Genomic DNA, 19519 nt, shown 5'->3' on the forward strand with positions numbered 1-19519 from the left:
TAGTTAATAGTTTAACTAATTTCATTGTGACACAGTTTATGACCCCAAGAATAATTATTTAGTTCATTCCTGCTGGGAGCTAGTCGCTTAGATTTCAAAATACATTGTAGCAGAAATTCTCCTTGTTGAACTTATTTATTTGACTTATACACTATCATGTTTTAGTAATTTAATATTTTATATACAAAGTGATCATTTTCTACTTTCTCAATATTCCATATTTTGGAAAACATTTTATCAAATTTAAGTTAATTTTCCACAGGGGATGAAATTTTTTTCAGAATGTTATAAAACTTTCTTCATAATTTTTTTCATAACATTTAATACTTCCTTGTTTCTTAGACTATAGATAAAGGGGTTTAATAAAGGAATTACTAGAGTATAAAAAATAGCAACAGGTATATCTTTATCCTCTTCTTTAACTGAATTTGGTCGAATGTACACAAAAAGAAGAGAACCATAGAATATTGAGACAGAGAGAAAGTGGGATGCACAAGTAGATAAAGCTTTGCCTCTTCCTTCTTTGGACTTCATTTTGAAAATCGTGAAGAGGATGCAGAGATAAGAGATTAGAACTATGATAATAGAGAAGACTTGAATTGACCCTGAAAAGATAAATATCATCAATTCATTGATAGAAGGGTCAACACAAGAGAGTCTGTATAATGGAAGAACATCACAAAAAAAGTGATTAATTTGATGCGACCCACAGAAAGTTAACCTAAAGAGAAACCCTATATGAATCACAGAATGCAAGTTTCCAGCTATGTAGGCCCCTGTGGTCATCTGAATGCAGAGTTTCTTTGACATCATGGTGTGATACTGTAGTGGGCTGCAAATGGCCACATAGCGGTCGTAGGCCATTGCTGCCAAAAGAAAGCAGTCTGTAGTTTCAGCAAGGCAGAGAAAATAAAATTGTGCCATGCATTCATAAAGGGAAATCATTCTGTCCTTAGAAAAGAAGTTCTCTAACATCTTTGGGGTAATGGCACAAGAACAACAGGAATCCATTAGAGCTAGGTTGCCCAGAAAGATGTACATTGGTGTGTGAAGACGACACTCTGTAAAAATCAATGCCACCAGGCCAAGATTCCCCACCATAGTGATCAGATAGATAGTAAGAAACACCACAAAGAGTAGGCTCTTCAATTCTGGGTGATCTGTAAATCCTATGAGGATAAACTCAGTTGTCAAGGAGTGGTTATCCTCAATCATATCCACCTTCTCTGTTGAGATAGGAATTCTGGAGACATAAAATTCTAATTAGAGTGTGTCTAATTTTCCTTTCACATTTTAATTTTTACAACAAAGAGAGGAGCTTCTGCAAACTTCTGTTACTATCTCTGGACACAGGCATACAAATCTCTAGGGGATATTCCTTCCTCTAAAATGTCAGCTTTATAACCTCAACTCTGAAACTCTGGATTCCCAAGAATATTTTTATAATTCCAAGGAGAATTCTTACATTGGAAAAGGTTTGTCTTTATGGATTCATGCACGAATAGTGTACAAATATAATGTACCCATATTTGGTACATTGATGTCAATTTTTGTATTAAAGATCCTTAAAATTTTAAATCAATTTTCATATATACACATTTTTTTAACTGAGCAAGAAGTTTTCATATATTCTTCCAGTTGAGTAAATATTTGAAAATAGCATACAAAAGATATGTTAAATTTATATATTAGGAATAGTATGAAGATTACTAAGAATTAAGAAGACTATCATCTTTAAAGAAAATTACTTTGGATATCTAAAGAAATAAATATCCATGTATTGTCACCTCTCTCATCCCTGTTCCCCGTATTACACTCATTTCCATAAAAACTGACTCTGTCCATGCCCTCATTCCTGTTGATTTTTGCCCAGATATCTAAATCCTTTCCTTCTTTATGTACAGTTTATATATAATGCTGCTTAATATTAAGTTTTAACTAAATGCCCTAGACCACACTGATTTTCACTTTCTGAATCCTCAAGCATTTCTTATATACATAACACAATCTAGAGTTGCTTGTCTACATGGCTTTTTTTCTCTTTTTTAAAATTTATTTTAAAAATTTTAACCTTCATTCATTTTAGAGAGACGGAGCGTGAGTAGGAGAGGGGCAGAGAGAGAGGGAGACAGACTCTAAAGCAGGCTCCAGGCTCTGAGCTGTCAGCACAGAGCCCCACATGGGGCTTGAACTCATGAACCACAAGATCATGACCTGAGCCGAAGTTGGACCCTTAACCGACTGAGCCACTCAGGCACCCCCCCTTTTTTTATTAAAAAATATTTTTCATGTTTATTTTTGAGAGTGGGGAGGGGCAGAGAGAGAGGGAGACACAGTATTTGAAGCAGGCTCTAAGCTGTTAGCACAGAGCCCGACGTGGGGCTCAAACTCACAATCTGTGAGATCATGACCTGAACCAAAGTCGAACACAACCAACTGAGCCACCCAGGCGCCCCTACATAGCTTTTTTTTTCATTTATCTATACAAAGTTTCCTTATTAGAATTGAGACATTTGAGTTAAGCTATGACTTATACTTCTTGTAAGAGTTGTTTAATGCTGTAGAGAAAAAACAGTATTGATTCCCGTCCAAGCTTCATTCTAAAGACCTGACTTATAAGATAAATTTGTTGTCAGCATACTACTGTTGATCCTTAGTGACTTTCTTTGGTTTCTGCAAGTTGAGACTGTTAATTTTGAAGAATAGTCTACAAAGGACATTATTCAAAAGTCATCTTTTAAAAAAGTTTAGGTGTCATTCTTTTATCTGAATGGACCCATCTACTATTTTTCTGTTTTCTGAGAAACTTATATAAGGTTTTCTAAAGTATATCACAGTAGTTTAAAAGCTAATAAAAATAAGCCGGCCTGTATAGTTTAATTTCATAACACTTAGAAAAATTGAAAAACCTTAATATGACTTTTGAGAACAAGTTTTGTTTTCCCTAAAAGCTATCTTCTAGGGGCACCTGGGTGACTCAGTGGGTTGAGCATCCAACTTTGGCTCAGGTCATGATCCATGAGTTTGAGCCCCATATTGGGCTCTGTGCTGACAGCTCAGAGCCTGGAGCCTGCTTCAGATTCTGTGTCTCCCTCTCTCTCTGCCCCTCCCCCGCTCATGCTTTGTCTCTCTCTCTCTCTCTCTCTCTCTCTCTCAAAAAATGAATAAATGTTAAAAAAATTTTTTTTAAAAAGTCTATCTTCTATCATTACTTAGCGATCCATTAGGATATATTGACCATTGTGTCAAATCATATAAATTTTATGGTCAGAATGGATGTATTTTTCCATAATCAAAACATCAAAATAGAGGCACAGGCTGGGGCACCTGGGTGGCTTAGTCGGTTAAGCGTCAGCTTGCACTCTGTCTCTCTCAAAAATAAATAAACATTAAAAAAATTTTAAAAAAAAGGCACAGGGTGAACATTTTATTTTCTTGTTTTAAAATATTAAATATAAGCCATTTAATTATTCAGCTATGTTAGAAATAACTTTCAATGTACCTGCCTGAATTATTTAACAGAATTAAGCTATGCTGTTACCTGTGTATTTTGAAAACTTACCTTAAAATCAGAAAAGGTCAGCATGAATTGAGTTTAAATCTCTTGCTAATTTCCCATAGCCTTCAGTTGTGAGAAGAGCTAGAAAGGTGAGAAGTTGAAATCTAAGATCAATGAACAAATGCTAAGTAATTCAGATAAATAAATGTTTATGGATGCTAATATTAAAACTAAAAGTAAATTTAAGTACTTCCCTTATCTAAATGCTCTGATACTGTGTTAAGTCTTGTAGAATTTCAGAATATAAAAATATTGGTCTCAAACACATTGGGATTAAAAAAAATGAAAATCTGGAAGACTGCTAATAGATCAGTGTCAATAATTCTATTTCTTACATTGCAAAGTTAAACTTTTCCATCAAATGCTTAAGGGATTTCCCTGTAGTGACATCAGTGTATTTCTGTAGGGAGATTCAGTCTCCAAAATGTATTAACTCTGTGACATTAATTAAAGATTACCTGTGAGACAAAGAGGTTAAGTAAATGACTTTCACTAAAGTAACTAAGGTCAGTTGATGATCGTCTTGCTGATTCTTACGTAACTGACATCATTTTTACAATTGTAAAATTGTACATTTTATATCTCTGTTCACTATCCTATGCATAAAATGTAATGAGCAGAAAAGGGTCTCAGGTTAGTTTGGACAGTTACAGGAAAAATTAATATGGTTAATGAAAGATGATTAGCATTTGCAGTGGAGCCTAAAAGGTGTAGGGTTAGCGAGGCTCATCAACTTCACTCTGTGAGTTGAATTAGTTCCCATGTGTTGCAAATCCCTCCTGGAAATTTTGCTGTTACCATTTAGCCCCACATATGATTTACTGAGTTGTTCTCTGTTCTTTTCATTTCACCCCAGTTACTTTATCTTTCTTACCCTGTTTTTTTCTCTTAATTCCACTAATTTTCAATATACTGTATTTATTAGTATGCTATAATCAGTCACTCATTCCCCACCACTACCATTAGCAGTAGACATAAGAGTGAAAGAATTTCTCTGTTATGCTCATTCCTTCATCTCTAATACCTTGAACAGTGGTTCTTTGTAGCGCTTAACAAATATTTGTTGAATGGATTAAAAAAAATGATACTCTGCTGCTCAGGAATTTGCAGTGGTCTCTCATTAGTTTTCAGACCAAATCCATTTTACTTATTTTGGTATTCCAGATGCTCCATGGTCACCCTTTGTCTTATCTTTCACCTTGCTCTCTTCCTCAACCTCAGGACACTTGGCCATGTGCATCCCTTCACTGCCCCTCTGTGCAATTGCTTCACCTAATTTTCTTATAATGCTTCCCTCTGCTAAAACTCCTTCTTGGGGTGCCTGGGTGGCTCAGTCACTTAACTGTCTGACTTCGGCTCAGGTCATGATCTCACAGTTCATGGGTTCAAGCCCCGTGGTGGGCTTTGTGCTGACAGCTCAGAGCCTGGAGCCTGCTTCAGATTCTGTGTCTCCTTCTCTCTCTGCTTCTCTCTCTCTCTCTCTCTCCCTCTCTCCCTCTCAAAAATAAACATTAAAAAGATTTAACACTCCTCCCTTTCTTTCCATCCCAATACTACTCATACTTGAGCTCAAATCATATCTCCTCCATGAAGAATTTCCTAGGTCCTTTAAATAGAATTAGCTGATTAATGGCAAGATCTCATTCTTTTTTAAGACTAATATTCCACTGTGTATGTGTGTGTGTATGTATTTATTTATTTACACACTATATCTTCTTTATCCATTGATCTCACTCATATGTGGAATTTAAGAAATAAAACAAATGAACATGGGGATGGTGGTGGGAAGAGAGGAAAACCAAGAAACATACTGGTAACTACAGAAAACTGATGGTTACTGGAGGGGAGGTAGGCAGAGGTGATAGGTATTAAGGAAGGCACTTGCTGTGATGAGCACCAGGTGTTGTATGTGAGTGATGAATCAATACATTCTATACCTGAAACTAATACTGTTGACATACATGTTAACTAGCTGGAATTTAAATAAAAACTTGGAAAAAATTTTTAAATAAAATATACTCAGTAAAAATAAATAGATAGAATTGATTTGTTCTTTTCCTGATTTATGTGATACTTACCTGCTTTTTTTTAAATATGAAATTTATTGTCAAATTGGTTTCCATACAATACCCAGTGTTCATCCCAATGGGTGCCCTCCTCAATACCCATCACCCACCCCCCATCAACCCTCAGTTTATTCTCAGTTTTTAAGAGTCTCTTATGGTTTGGCTCCCTCCCTCTCTAACTTCTTTTTTTTTTCCTTCCCCTCCCCCATGGTCTTCTGTTAGGTTTCTCAGGATCCACATAAGAGTGAAAACATATGGTATCTGTCTTTCTCTGTATGACTTATTTCACTTAGCGTAACACTGTCCAGTTTCATCCACGTTGCTACAAAAGGCCATATTTCATTCTTTCTCATTGCCAAGTAGTATTCCATTGTGATACTTACCTGCTTTTAAAATGCATTCACCACTTTATCAAGTGTGACTCATATGTGTCTTGATTATAAAAGTCTTGACTAAATATTCTTTTTATTTATTTTTTTTTTTTAATTTTTTTTTCAACGTTTTTTTTTTTTATTTATTTTTGGGACAGAGAGAGACAGAGCATGAACGGGGGAGGGGCAGAGAGAGAGGGAGACACAGAATCGGAAACAGGCTCCAGGCTCCGAGCCATCAGCCCAGAGCCTGACGCGGGGCTCGAACTCACGGACCGCGAGATCGTGACCTGGCTGAAGTCGGACACTTAACCGACTGCGCCACCCAGGCGCCCCTTGACTAAATATTCTTTTTAAAAATTTTTTACATGTTTGTTTATTTTTGAGAGACAGAATACAAGTGAGGGAGGGGCAGAGAGAGAGGGAGACACAGAATCCAAAACAGGCTCCAGGCTCTGAGCTGTCAGCACAGAGCCTGACGTGGGGCTCGAACTCACGGGCTGCAAGATCATGACCTGAGCTGAAGTCAGATGCTTAACCGACTGAGCCACCCAGCTGCCCCATTGACTAAATATTCTTAAGTCACCAATCATAAATCTTTTAAGCACCTGACAATAAACTGAGCTAGATCTATAATATATGCTACATTGATTGCTAAAATTTCCATCATGTTTAATCTTAATCAAGTACTTACAATATGCAGGGTATTGGAAGAGACAATGGGAAGTGTGGGTACAGGATGTGAGAATGGCAGGAATAAGTTCTTAGTTTTTAGATATGGCTTCCTGACAAGAAGCTCATAATCTAATGGGGAGAAAGGCACTTAATGCTGTGTGCACAATTTAGTGTGCAATTTAGGCTGTGATATAAAAAAGTGTAAACATATCATATAAAAATATAGTAAAGGAAGTGACTGGTGACCTAGAGGAAGAAAGAAAGATTTCCCAATGGGAGTATAATTTCAGATAACTTTGCAGGGTAATAATTGGTAAAGAACATAAGGAAAAGCAGTCTGAGGGAACCATCTGTAAAAGCCTGGATACTTTTTTTTTAGTTTATTTATTTATTTTTAGAAAGAACATATGTGTGGGGAGAGGCAGAGAGAGAGAGAGAGAGAGAGAGAGAGAGAGAGAGAGAGAGAATCCCAGGCAGGCTCTGTACTGTCAGCATGGAGCCTGATGCAGGGCCCGTGAGATCATGACCTGAGCTGAAGTCAGTCACTTAACTGACCCACTCAGGCATCCTAAAGCCTGGACTCTTAAAAGAGCAAGGCCTAATTTAAAAAAAAAGGGGAAGGGGGACAGTAAACTAGAGTGACTAAAGCTTACTCATACATGATACAAGGAGACACAAAAAGTAATATAAAGGGAATGGGAAATTTCAAATTCTATTTGATTTCTTCTCATTTATTTCCTCTGCTCCTGCCAATTCACTATACCCTCTCTCTCTAAAGCCACAACCAACTCTAAATGCCAACTCTAAAGAATATTTAATTATTTCCTAACAAAGTATAGTGCTTGGTACTATTGAAAGTCTTCTCTGGCTTGTTTGAAAACCCTCTCTGCTCCTATCATCTTGATTGTTCCATCTCAGTCTTTGATGCTGAGTCATGTTTCTCTTTTTGTCCTTAATAATGCTTTCATTCACCCTGATTGTATCCTTGGCCTCACTCTTCATTCATTCTAGAAATTTCCCCATGTTATCTCATCTACTCTTGTGTTTTCAACTATCTTTCATTTGCTGATAGTTTTACTAGGAGAGATATTTCAAACCATGGTGTACATTCATATTGATAAGCTCATTTGGAGTATGTTCTAAATATATACATTCTTACCTACAAATTAGATAGATGTTCTACTATACTAAAATATTATATATTATAAAACATGAAAATAGAAATTTAAAAAGAATTAGACTAAGAGAAATGCTATTAAAATTTTAAATTTTATGTATTTAATGCTATTAAAATATTGTTTACCCCCACTAACACTATTATTAATTAAATAATCTTATATTCAGAACAAAATGTGATATATGGCTTATTATTTAAATCACAGCTTAGCACTGTGATACAGCAGTGCACTCACTTGCTTGAACTTACTTCCAAACATCTCTTAATATCCTACACAGTTGAAAAGATCCGGCACACAGATATATCTGCCCAAATGGGAGAAGAATGTAAGTTTTGAGTGGGTCTCAGAACAGGAGAGGGCTCTTCATAGGCCCACACTATGGGGTAAACAGCCCTGACATTTGGGCCAAGTGACTCAGCAGGCCAGTAATATTAAGGATATCTGAGGTGGGAAGAGAAGTGAAACTAATGGGAAGTGTATGGAAAATTCTGATAGGAGAATCATAACATATACCCTAATGGTTTGGGAACAAGGCCTTGCTTTCTGCAGCAGAGAATTATAAACTATTCAACAAATAACTTCCTGCTGTGCTATGGACCCTGCTAGTTGAAGAGCTCCTAACTGTAGGACATCAAGTGATCAAAAGGCCAGAATTGCCTTCATGAGCTGGAATTTTTCAGACTAGCAAGTATAAGATTGAGCAGGCCCAGGAGTAATTCATTAGAAGGTGAAGGTGGCATATCCAAGGATCTGGCATGAACAGGGCCAGAGAATACAATAGGCTGCACAGGCAGGTAACCCAGACCTCTATGTCATCCTCCACCATTGCACTGAACTCTTGTCCTCATCTCGCATGTCTGGCTTCAAAGGCCAAGTTGGTTCTTGGGTGGTAAGCTTGGTATGTTGATGCAAGCCAAGATAGATTACTGCTAAACTATAGCTCCACCTAGGGTGACCTTGAAAAGTAAGACTAGGGAGACATCCTCCCACAGAGCAGCAGACCGATTACCTTGTTCCATTGTATAGAAAAAGAGGTGGTCCAAGGTGAGAATATATAAATTTATAGAAGAGGTGAACATCTAGAATGTTGGACAATGGCGTGTAAGGAGACAGATTAAAAGGTCAGTGACCAGAAAATCTGAGGGAGAGGTATATGAATGTATCTCTTGGGGTGGATATGAAGTGTGGAGTTCTTCATATTACATGTAAAGGTATACCAGAGAGCATCTACCATGGAAAAAAAATACTAAACAACCAAGTACACAGAATGATTCAGCTAGTTGAGGTGATCCAGTTTTGTTCATCTGCCACCCCAGTGCTGGCACAACGGGCACATGAATGAAGTGCTGTAGTGGCTGAGATGGAGGTATGCATGTGCCTAATAGCAGACGCTCTAACTTTTCAAGGCTAATCTAGCTACTGTTCTTGTCAAGTTCTAACTTGCCAAAACCAGAGATCATTTTGGATCCCCCAGTCTCACAACATCCATCAAAAAAAACCAGTCAGCCACATGGTGGCATTTGCTACTATGAACCTCTTCCTCTCTGAAGGGGACATAAATTTATCTGGATTGGAATCCACATAATCCAGGTATGGATTAACTTTCTAATCTGTAAATGCTCAGGAAGAATCACTCTCTGGGGCTGGTAGAATGGTGCATGCATTGCATTGGACCAAGAAATCTAGGTTGCAGTAAAGAAGGTGTGGTACTGGACAGTGACTGACACACTGGTTCTATTCTATTTCAAATCACCCAGGAGCTGCTGGCTTAATGAGTTGATGAAATGACCTTTCAAAGATATAATTAAGATGTCAAGACTGTGTCCTCCAAGGTTCATTTTCCATGAGAAATTAGTGACCACTGTATGTTGTCATGTCCGCAGTAGGTTGAATACCTCAGTCCAGGACCTCCTCAAGTTATCTGCTTGGGGAATTTGCATTTTGTTTCCTCATCTCTGAGCTGTATGGGTTTAGAGGGCCTGGTTCTCAGAGGCTATATGTTCTTATATGTTCTTACCAGAGAATGTGACAAGAATCCCATTATACAGAATAGTTTCAGCTCCCTACCCAGTCACTTTAGATTCTTTTTTTTCCAAGAGACTAACAGGCAAGGAAAGGAGTCCATTAAGATTATAGGAATAATTGACCCTGTTATCAGGAAGAGATAAGGCTGCTGTTATGAGGTGGGAGCAGGAAAAATATGTTTGGCATTGAGGTGGTCCATAGGCATCTGCTGGGACTTCCTTGTTCAATTTGACAGTAAATACACAAATACAACAACCAGAACTGAAAAAGACATGGTGTGAAAGGCTCAGATTCCCTGGTGATCTGATTCTGAATCATCCCGCCATATTAGGACCAGTAGAGGTATTAGGCAAAGGTGAAGGGAATCAAGAGGTAGAAGATGGACATTAGTGTGGGCATGAGACCAGCTGCAACAGTGGGAACTGCAGGTGTCCCATTAACCTTCACCTTGTAAGATTCTCCAGGACAAGAAAAAGACCCAAATCCTGGTGGTTCTTTCCCCAGAATTGATTATAAGAAATAAGCAGCTTTGAACAGTATAAAAGGTGGCCAGTAATGGATCTGTGGTTCACAGCCCAGATTCAGTGTATTTCCCCAGCAGTAAGAGTGCCACTAGCTGATAGTTCTTAGCTGAATCCTTATTCTGGAAGTATCCTTAGCTTAAGGTAATGGTCTTAGGAAGGTCATGTGCCTTACTTGGAGGCAGCCTACATTTAATGACTGTTCCATGGAAAGGATAAATTTAATGTCCCTGTCTTAGGCATGAGAACTTTGAAGGGATATTCCAAACCCCCTCTTCTCCACCAGATTGGCTAAGGTTTTTGTTGTGACTCTAGCCAACCTATCCTTCTGCCCAGTCTTACTTCCTTCACTCCCATAAATAATTATTGAGCCTGAGAACATTCTCCAACAAACTGCTTTTTTAAAAAAAATAATTTATTTATTTTTTAAATTTACATCCAAGTTAGTTAGCCTATAGTGCAACAATGATTTCAGGAGTAGATTCCGTAATGCCCCTTACCCATTTAGCCCATCCCCCCTCCCACAACCCCTCCAGCAACCCTCTGTTTGTTCTCCATATTTTAGTCCCCTATGTTGTATCTCCCTCCCTGTTTTTATATTATTTTTGCTTCCCTTCCCTTCCCTTATGTTCATCTGTTTCGTATCTTAAAGTCCTCATCTGAGCGAAGTCATATATTTGTCTTTCTCTGACTGACTAATTTCACTTAGCATAATACCCTCTAGTTCCATCCATGTAGTTGCAAATGGCAAGATTTCATTCTTTTTGACTGCTGAATAATACTCCACTATGTATGTATGTATGTGCATATATATATATATATATATATATATATATATATATATATATAAAATGTCTTTATCCATTCATCCGTCGATGGATGTTTGGGCTCTTTCCATAATTTGGCTATTGTTGATAGTGATGCTATAAACATTGGGGTGCATGTGCCCCTTCAAAACAGCATACCTGTATCCCTTGGATAAATACCTACTAGTGTAATTGCTGGGTCGTAGGGTAGTTCTATTTTTAATGTTTTAAGGAACCTCCATACTGTTTTCCGGAGTGGCTGCATCAGTTTGCATCCCTACTAGCAGTGCAAAAGAGATCCTCTTTCTCCACATCCTCACCAACATCTGTTGTTTCCTGAGTTGTTAATGTCAGCCATTCTGACAGATGTGTAGTGTTATATCATTGTGGTTTTGATTTGTATTTCCCTGATGATGAGTGATGTTGAGCATTTTTTCATGTGTCAGTTGGCAATCTGTATGTTTTCATTGGAGAATTGTCTATTTCATGTCTTTTGCCCATTTCTTCACTGGATTATTTGTTTTTTGGGTGTTGAGTGTGATAAGTTCTTTATGGATTTTGGATACTAACCCTTTATCTGATATATCATTTGCAAATATCTTCTCCCATTCCATTGGTTGCCTTTTAGTTTTGCTGATTGTTTCCTTTACTGTGCAGAAGCTTTTTACTTTTTTGAGGTCCCAGTAGGTCATTTTTGCTTTTGTTTCCCTTGCCTCTGGAGATGTGTTGAGTAAGAAGTTGCTGTGGCCAAGGTCAAAGAGGTTTTTATCTGCTTTCTCCTCTAGGATTTTGATGGCTTCCTGTCTTATGTTTAGGTCTTTCATCAATTTTGAGTTTGTTTTTGTGTATGGTGTAAGAAAGTGGTCCAGATTCATTTTTCTGCATGTCTCTGTCCAGTTTTCCCAGCACCATTTGCTGAAGAGACTGTCTTTATTCCATTGGATATTCTTTCCTGCTTTGTCAAAGATTAGTTGGCCTTATGTTTGTGGGTCCATTTCTGGGTTCTCTATTCTGTTCCATTTTTCTGAGTGTCTGTTTTTATGCCAGTCCCATACTGTCTTGATTATAGCTTTGTAATACAGCTTGAAGTCTGGGATTGTGATACCTCCAGGTTTGGTTTTCTTTTTCAAGATTGCTTTGGCTATTTGGGGTCTTTCCTGGCTCCATACAAATTTTAGGATAGTTTGTTCTAGTTCTGTGAAAAATGCTGATGTTATTTTGATAGGTATTGTATAGAATATGTAGATCGCTTTGGGTAGTATTGACATTTTAACAATATTTGTTCTTCCTATTCAGGAGCATGGAGTTTTTTTTTTCCATTTTTTGTGTCTTCTTCAATTTCTTTCACAATCTTTCTATAGTTTTCAGTGTATAGATTTTTCACCTCTTTGGTTAGATTTATTCCTAGGTATTTTGTGGGTTTTGGTGCAATTGTAAATGGGATCAATTCCTTGATTTCTCTGTCTGTTGCTTCATTATTGGTATACGGGAATGCAACCGACTTCTGTGCACTGATTTTATATCCTGCGACTTTGCTGAATTCAGGATCAGTTCTGGCAGTTCTTTGGTGGAATCTTGTGGGTTTTCCATAAAGACTATCATGTCATCTGTGAAGAGTGAAAGTTTGACCTCCTCTTGGCCAATTTGGATGCCTTTTATTTCTTTGTGTTGTCTGATTGCTGAGGCTAAGACTTGCAATACTATGTTGAATAACAGTGGCGAGAGTGGACATCCCTGTCTTGTTCCTGACCTTAGTGGGGAAGCTCTCAGTTTTTCCCCATTGAGGATGATATCAGCATTGGATCGTTCATATATGGCTTTTAGGATCTCGAGATATGCTCCTTCTATCCTTACTTTCTTGAGGGTTTTTATCAAGAAAGGATGTTGTATTTTGTCAAATGCTTTCTCTGCATCTATTGAGAGGATCATGTGGTTCTTGTCCTTTCTTTTATTGATGTAGTGTATCACATTGATTGTTTTGTGGATATCGAACCAGCCCTGCATCCCACATATAAATTTCATTTGGTCGTGGTGAATAATTTGTTTTAATGTATTGTTGGATCCAGGTGGCTAATATCTTGTTGAAGATTGTTGTTCAAAAATCTTGTTGAAGATCCATTTTCATCAGGGAAATTGGTCTATAGTTCTGCTTTTTAGGGGGGTCTTTGTCTGGTTTTGGGATCAAGGTTGGTTTCATAGAGTTTGAAATTTTTCCTTCCATTTCTGTTTTTTGTAACAGCTTCAAGAGGATAGGTAACTCTTCCTTAAATGTTTGGTAGAATTCCCCTGGAAAGCTATCTAGCCCTAGACTCTTGTTTTTTGGGAGATTTTTGATTACTAACTCAATTTCTTTACTGGTTGTGAGTCTGTTCAGATTTTCTATTTCTTCCTGTTTCATTTTGGTAGTGTATATGTTTCTAGGAATTTGTCCATTTCTTCCAGATTGCCCATTTTATTGGCATATAATTGCTCATAATATTCTCTTATTGTTTGTATTTCTGATGTGTTGGTTGTGATCTCTTCTCTTTCATTTTTGATTTTATTTATGTGGGTTCTTTTCTTTTTCTTTTTGATCAAACTGGCTAGGGGTTTATCAATTTTGTGAGTTCTTTCAAAGAACCAACTTCTGGTTTCATTGATCTGTTCTATTGTTTTTTTGTTTTTTGTTTTTTTTTTTGGTTTTGATAGCATTGATTTCTGCTTTAATCTTTATTATTTCCTGTCTTCTGCTGGTTTTAGGCTTTATTTGCTGTTCTTTTCCCAGCTCTTCAAGGTGTAAGTTTAGATCGTGTATCTGAGACCTTTCTTCCTTCTTTAGGAGGGCCTGGATTGCTATATACTTCCCTCTTCTGATTGCCTTTGCTGTATCCCAGAGGTTTTGGGCTGTGGTGTTATCATTTTCATTGGCTTCCATGTGCTTTTTAATTTCCTCTTTAACTTTTTGGTTAGCCCATTCATTCTTTAGTAGGATGGTCTTTAGTCTCCAAGTATTTGTTATCTTTCCACATTTTTTCTTATGGTTGATTTCGAGTTTCATAGCGTTGTGTTCTGAAAATATGCACGGTATGATCTCAATCTTTCTGTACTTGCTGAGGGCTGATTTATGTCCCAATATGTGATCTGTTCTGGAGAACGTTCCATGTGCACTTGAGAAGAATGTGTATTCTGTTACTTTAGGGTGAAATGTTCTGAATATATCCATTAAATCCATCCAGTCCAGTGTGTCATTCAAATCCATTGTGTCCTTGTTGATTTTCTGTTTAGATGATCTGTCCATTGTTGTAAGTGAGGTGTTGAAGTCCCCTACTATTATGGTATTATTATCAATATGTTTCTTTATGTTTGTGATTAATTGATTTATATATTTGGGTGTTAGCACATTTGGAGCATTAATGTTTACAATTATTAGATCTTAGTGGATAGACTCCTTAATTATGATATAATGCCCTTCATCTCTTGTTACAGTCTTTATTTTAAAGTCTAGATTGTCTGATATAAGTATGGCTACCTCATATTTCTTTTGGCAACCATTAGCATGATAGATGGTTCTCCATCCCCTTTCAATCTGAAGGTGTCTGTAGGTCTAAAGTGAGTCTCTTGTAAACAGCATATAGATGGATCTTGTTTTCATATCCATTCTGTTACCCTATGTCTTTGATTGGAGCATTTAGTCCATTGTCGTTTAGAGTGAGTACTGAAAGATATGAACTTATTGCCATTGTGTTGCCTGTAGAGTTGGAGTTTCTGGTGGTGTTCTCTGGTCCTTTCCAGTCTTTGTTGCTTTTGGTCTTTTTTTTTTCTTCCCATCTTTCCTCCCCTCAGAGAGTCCCCCTTAAAATTTCTTGCAGAGCTGGTTTAGTGGTCACAAACTCCTTTAATTTTTGTTTGTCTGGGAAACTTTATCTCTCCTTCTATTTTGATGACAGACAACCTTACTAGATCAAGAATTCTTGGTTGCATATTTTTCTGTTTCAGCCTGCCAAGTTTCTGTGGATAGGTCTGCAAACCTGATCTGTTTTCCCTTGCAGGTTAAGGACTTTTTTCTCCTTGCTGCTTTCATGATTCTTTCCTGAGTATTTTGTGAATTTGACTATGATATGCCTTGTTGATGGTTTTTGTTGAATATAATAGGGGTCCTCTGTGCTTCCTGGATTTTGATGTTTCTGTCTTTACCCAGGTTAGGAAAGTTTTCCACTATGATTTGCACACATAATGCTACTAACCCTTTTTCTCTCTTTTCATCTTCTGGTACCCCTATGATTCTGATATTTTCCTTTTTAATGAGTCACTGATTTCTCTAATTCTTAAATTGCATTCTTTTGCCTTAGTCTCCCTCTTTTTTTCTGCTTCACTATTCTCCATAAGTTTGCCCTCTATATTGCTGACTCACTGTTCTGCCTCATCCATCCTTGCCACCGTGGCATCCATTCTACATTGCAACTCAGTTATAGCATTTTTTATTTCATCCTGACTAGCTTTTACTTCTTTTATCTCCACATAAAGGGATTCTAATCTATTTTCAACCCCAGCTACTATTCTTTTTATTGTGATTCTAAATTCTGGTTCAGACGTCTTGCTTGTATCTGTATTGATTAAGTCCTTTGCTGTCATTTCTTCCTGTTCTTTCTTTAGGGCTGTTTCTTTCATTTCATCATTTTGAAGGAAGAAAAGGAATTAATAAGGTAAAAAAAAATTAAAAACAAAAAACACAAAAAATAAAATAAATGATTCTAGATCCTAGGTGTGTTTTGGTCTGGTTGTTGAAAGGAGCTTCATAGATTAGAGAAAAAAGGGAAATATAAGAAAAGGGAAAAAAAGGAAAACGTTTGAAAATTTGAAAAAATGAATACAATGAAATAGAATAAAATGAAATGATTGAAATAAAATAGAATTTTAAAAATTTACAGAAAAGTAAAAAATATAGTAGAAAAAAATTAAAGAAAAATATTTTAATAAAAATTGAAAATAAAAATACTTTTTTCCTCTTTCTGTATTGAAGAATAAGAAAAGAAAAAGAAATTGAATAGATGGACCAGTGAACAGACTGAAATACGATTGAAATTACATCGGTTTCCCCTAGAAGTCAACTATGAAGCACTTTATAGTCCGTAAACTAAGCAGGTGGAGAGACTTGTGGTGTTCCTAAAGAGCAAGGTTGGCCCAGTTGGGTGGGGCTTAGTATAACATCTCTGTTCTCCACTAGATGGTGCTGCTTAGCTGACTGGGGTGGATTGTTGTGGCGTTTGTAGGTGTGTATGTGCATGTGTGGGAGCAGTGAAAACTGCGTCACCCAGCTATCCAGTCTCTAGTATTGGAACTTTGTTCTCCCTGATCAGTAATCACACACCCATCCCTTGTCTCTGGCTTCTGTCCACTCCCCACTCCTACACTGTCTGTGACCAACCCCAGGCAGCACCTCCCTCCTGAGTTTTATCTTAGATTGACCTGTTTTTCCTTACTTCTGAGGGACTGTGGCTTTGACCTGCTCTACCCCTCTGTAGGAGGGTCTCACTGGGCAATGACCAGGTGCCTGCTGCACCCAGGAATGTTCACGGGACCATGCCACTGCTGATGCCCAGAGACTGTGGCTGGGTGCCAGCCTGCCCCAGAAAAGGTGAATGCAATTGTGTTCAGGGATTATGGAACATCACAACACACATCTGGCACCAGGCTTCACCCTTAATGACCAGCAAATGTGGTTGTTTTCCTGGGTCCCCTGGGGTCTTTGCCTGTGGTGGGGGCAGGGGGGGTGGCACACACAGCCTCTACCAGATGTCTTCCCAGCAAGGGAACTGCCTCTCCCTGTGTGGCCTGAAGACCCCCAGACTTCACTTTACTCCTGGGGATTCGCCCCTCCCACCAGAGCACTGCCAAGTATGGAGCTGTGAAGTTTCAGATTCTGCATTCCCCCTGTTTACAGAGTCTTAATGGAAGTTAAACCCTCTCCTTTCTCCTTTCTCCCTTTTTAGTTCAGTCCCTGGGGTTGTTTCCACTTTTCTACTTTCTCTCCAGCTGCTTTTGGGGGGTGTTTTTCCCCATATTCCCCCCTCGCCCCCTGTCTCCATCCTCTCTGTACAAGCAAAAACAGCTCCCTGCCCTCCCCGGCTTTTCTCTCCCCTAGTTTACCTATCTGCCCCATGTACCTGCTGTGTTCTGTGGTTCAGGTTGTGCAGATTGTTGTGTTAATCCTCAAATCAGTTTTATAGGTGTGCAAGATGGTTTAGTGTTGATCTGGCTGAATCTCAGGGACTAGAGACACAAAAAAAAACTTCCATGCTGTTCCACCATCTTGGCCACTCCTCCACTCCAACAAACTTCTTATATGCACATCTCCATCTCAGAGAGATGTAAATTGCTATTCTATATTCCATAATACATAACATGATTTATTCTTTAAAAAAATAAAGAACCTTAATCATACTAAAAATTAAAGTAGATCTTAATCTGTTATAGCCAACTTGTTATAATTCATCGTTAACTGTTCTACAAAATGTATATGTGACTATATGTGTGTTCCTTCTCATTCCATTTTTTCCCATTCTTGGAGTCTTCTAGATCAAACTTCATTATTTTAAATATACACTACTACAATTAGTTTGCTTCTAGCCTCTCTCCCCCCAGACTAACCTACATGTATCTCTAAGGTCATTTTTCTGAATATCAATTCGTATTTTATTCTCCTGCCAGGAAATTTTTAATATTTCAAACATTCTACATGGGATCAGATATAATGTCCTCCATTAACTAGACAAGATGAATAAAGGTGACTGTTCTATACATTTAGACACTTAAACTTGATGTTATGTTTATTTATCATGGTTTGGAACAATAGCCTGACACAATTCAGTGAGAGTAATAACAATTGGTAATGAAAGTTACTATTGGATTTCCTCCTGATTTACTCTGGTAATTGTGGAATTTTCAGTAAGATAATGCCAGACAACTTTGAAATTACATTTATATATCTTTTAGCAAACACAGTCTAATGATTTAGAGATTAGTATTTCATATAAATACAACTTTCTCTTTGTCCCTTTTCTATAAAACAGTTTAATGAATTAAAATCAGTTTTCCATAGAAGATGAAGTTTATTTAACAATATTATAATTCTTCATACATTTTTTAAGACCACTTATCACTTCCTTATTTCTTAAGCTATAAATAAAAGGATTTAATAAAGGAATTACAATTGTATAAAAAATTGCCACTGGTATGTCTTTATCCCCTTCTTCAAATGGTCTAATATACATGAGAAGACAAATGTAGAATATTGAGACAGATAGAAAGTGGGATGCACAGGTAGAAAAGGCTTTACCTCGCCCCTCTTTTGATGTCATTTTAAAAATTGTGAAAAGGATGCAAATATAAGAGAACAAGACAGTGGCAATGGTGAAGATTTGAATTGGCATTGAAAAAATATAGATCATTAATTCGTTGATATAAGGGTCAGTACAGGAGAGTCTATAGAGTGGAAGAATATCACAAAAAAAGTGGTCAATTTGATTAGACCTGCAGAAAGTTAACCTTAACAGAAGCCCTACATGGATCATGGAATGCAGGTTACTAGCTATGAAGGTCCCTATTGTCATCTGAATGCAGAGTTTCTTTGACATCATGGTATGGTACTGTAGTGGGCTGCAAATGGCCACATAGCGATCATAAGCCATTGCTGCCAGAAGAAAGCAATCTGCAGTTTCAGCAAGGCAGAGAAAATAAAATTGTGCCATGCATTCATAAAGGGAAATCATTTTTCCCTCAGAAAAGAAGTTCTCTAACATCTTGGGGATGATGGCACAGGAACAACAGGAATCCATTAGAGCCAAGTTGCCCAGAAAAATGTACATTGGTGTGTGAAGACGATGCTCCATAGAAATCAGTGCCACCAGGCCAAGATTTCCCACCATGGTGATTAGATAGATGGCAAAGAACACCAAAAACAGGAGAATCTTCAGCACTGGATGATCTGTAAATCCTATGAGGATAAACTCAGTTGTCAAAGAGTTATTTTCCTTAGCCATTCCTGGCTTTTCAGCTGAGATAGAAGTTGTAAAGAAATGAAATTCTAAATTAGAGTGTGTTTATTCTCCCCTCTAATTTCCCCATATACAAAAAGAAAGAAGCTATTTTATTTTATATTTTATTTTATCTTATTTTATTATTTTTTATTCTCAAGTTAGTTAACATACAGTATAGTCTTGGCTTCAGGAATAGAACCCAGTGATTTATCTCTTACATATGACACCCAGTGCTCATCCCAAAAAGTGCACTCCTTAATGCCCATCACCCATTTCCCCCATCCCCCTACCTCCATCAACCCT

General features: G+C 37.5%; 2 protein-coding genes across 2 annotated transcripts; both read right to left on the bottom strand.

Annotated features, from left to right (window-relative positions):
• Positions 1-285: 285 nt before the first annotated feature.
• On the bottom strand, positions 286-1215 carry LOC131511418 (olfactory receptor 5K1-like). The gene has a single exon (XM_058729096.1). It carries the CDS (start codon positions 1213-1215, stop codon positions 286-288), a length of 930 nt encoding a protein of 309 aa, XP_058585079.1.
• A 17074-nt stretch (positions 1216-18289) lies between these two features.
• Positions 18290-19219, bottom strand: LOC131511419 (olfactory receptor 5K4-like). The gene has a single exon (XM_058729097.1). It carries the CDS (start codon positions 19217-19219, stop codon positions 18290-18292), a length of 930 nt encoding a protein of 309 aa, XP_058585080.1.
• Between the last annotated feature and the right edge of the window lie 300 nt (positions 19220-19519).

The sequence above is a fragment of the Neofelis nebulosa genome, chromosome 5 (assembly GCF_028018385.1).
Source record: "Neofelis nebulosa isolate mNeoNeb1 chromosome 5, mNeoNeb1.pri, whole genome shotgun sequence".
Taxonomy (NCBI): domain Eukaryota; kingdom Metazoa; phylum Chordata; class Mammalia; order Carnivora; family Felidae; genus Neofelis; species Neofelis nebulosa.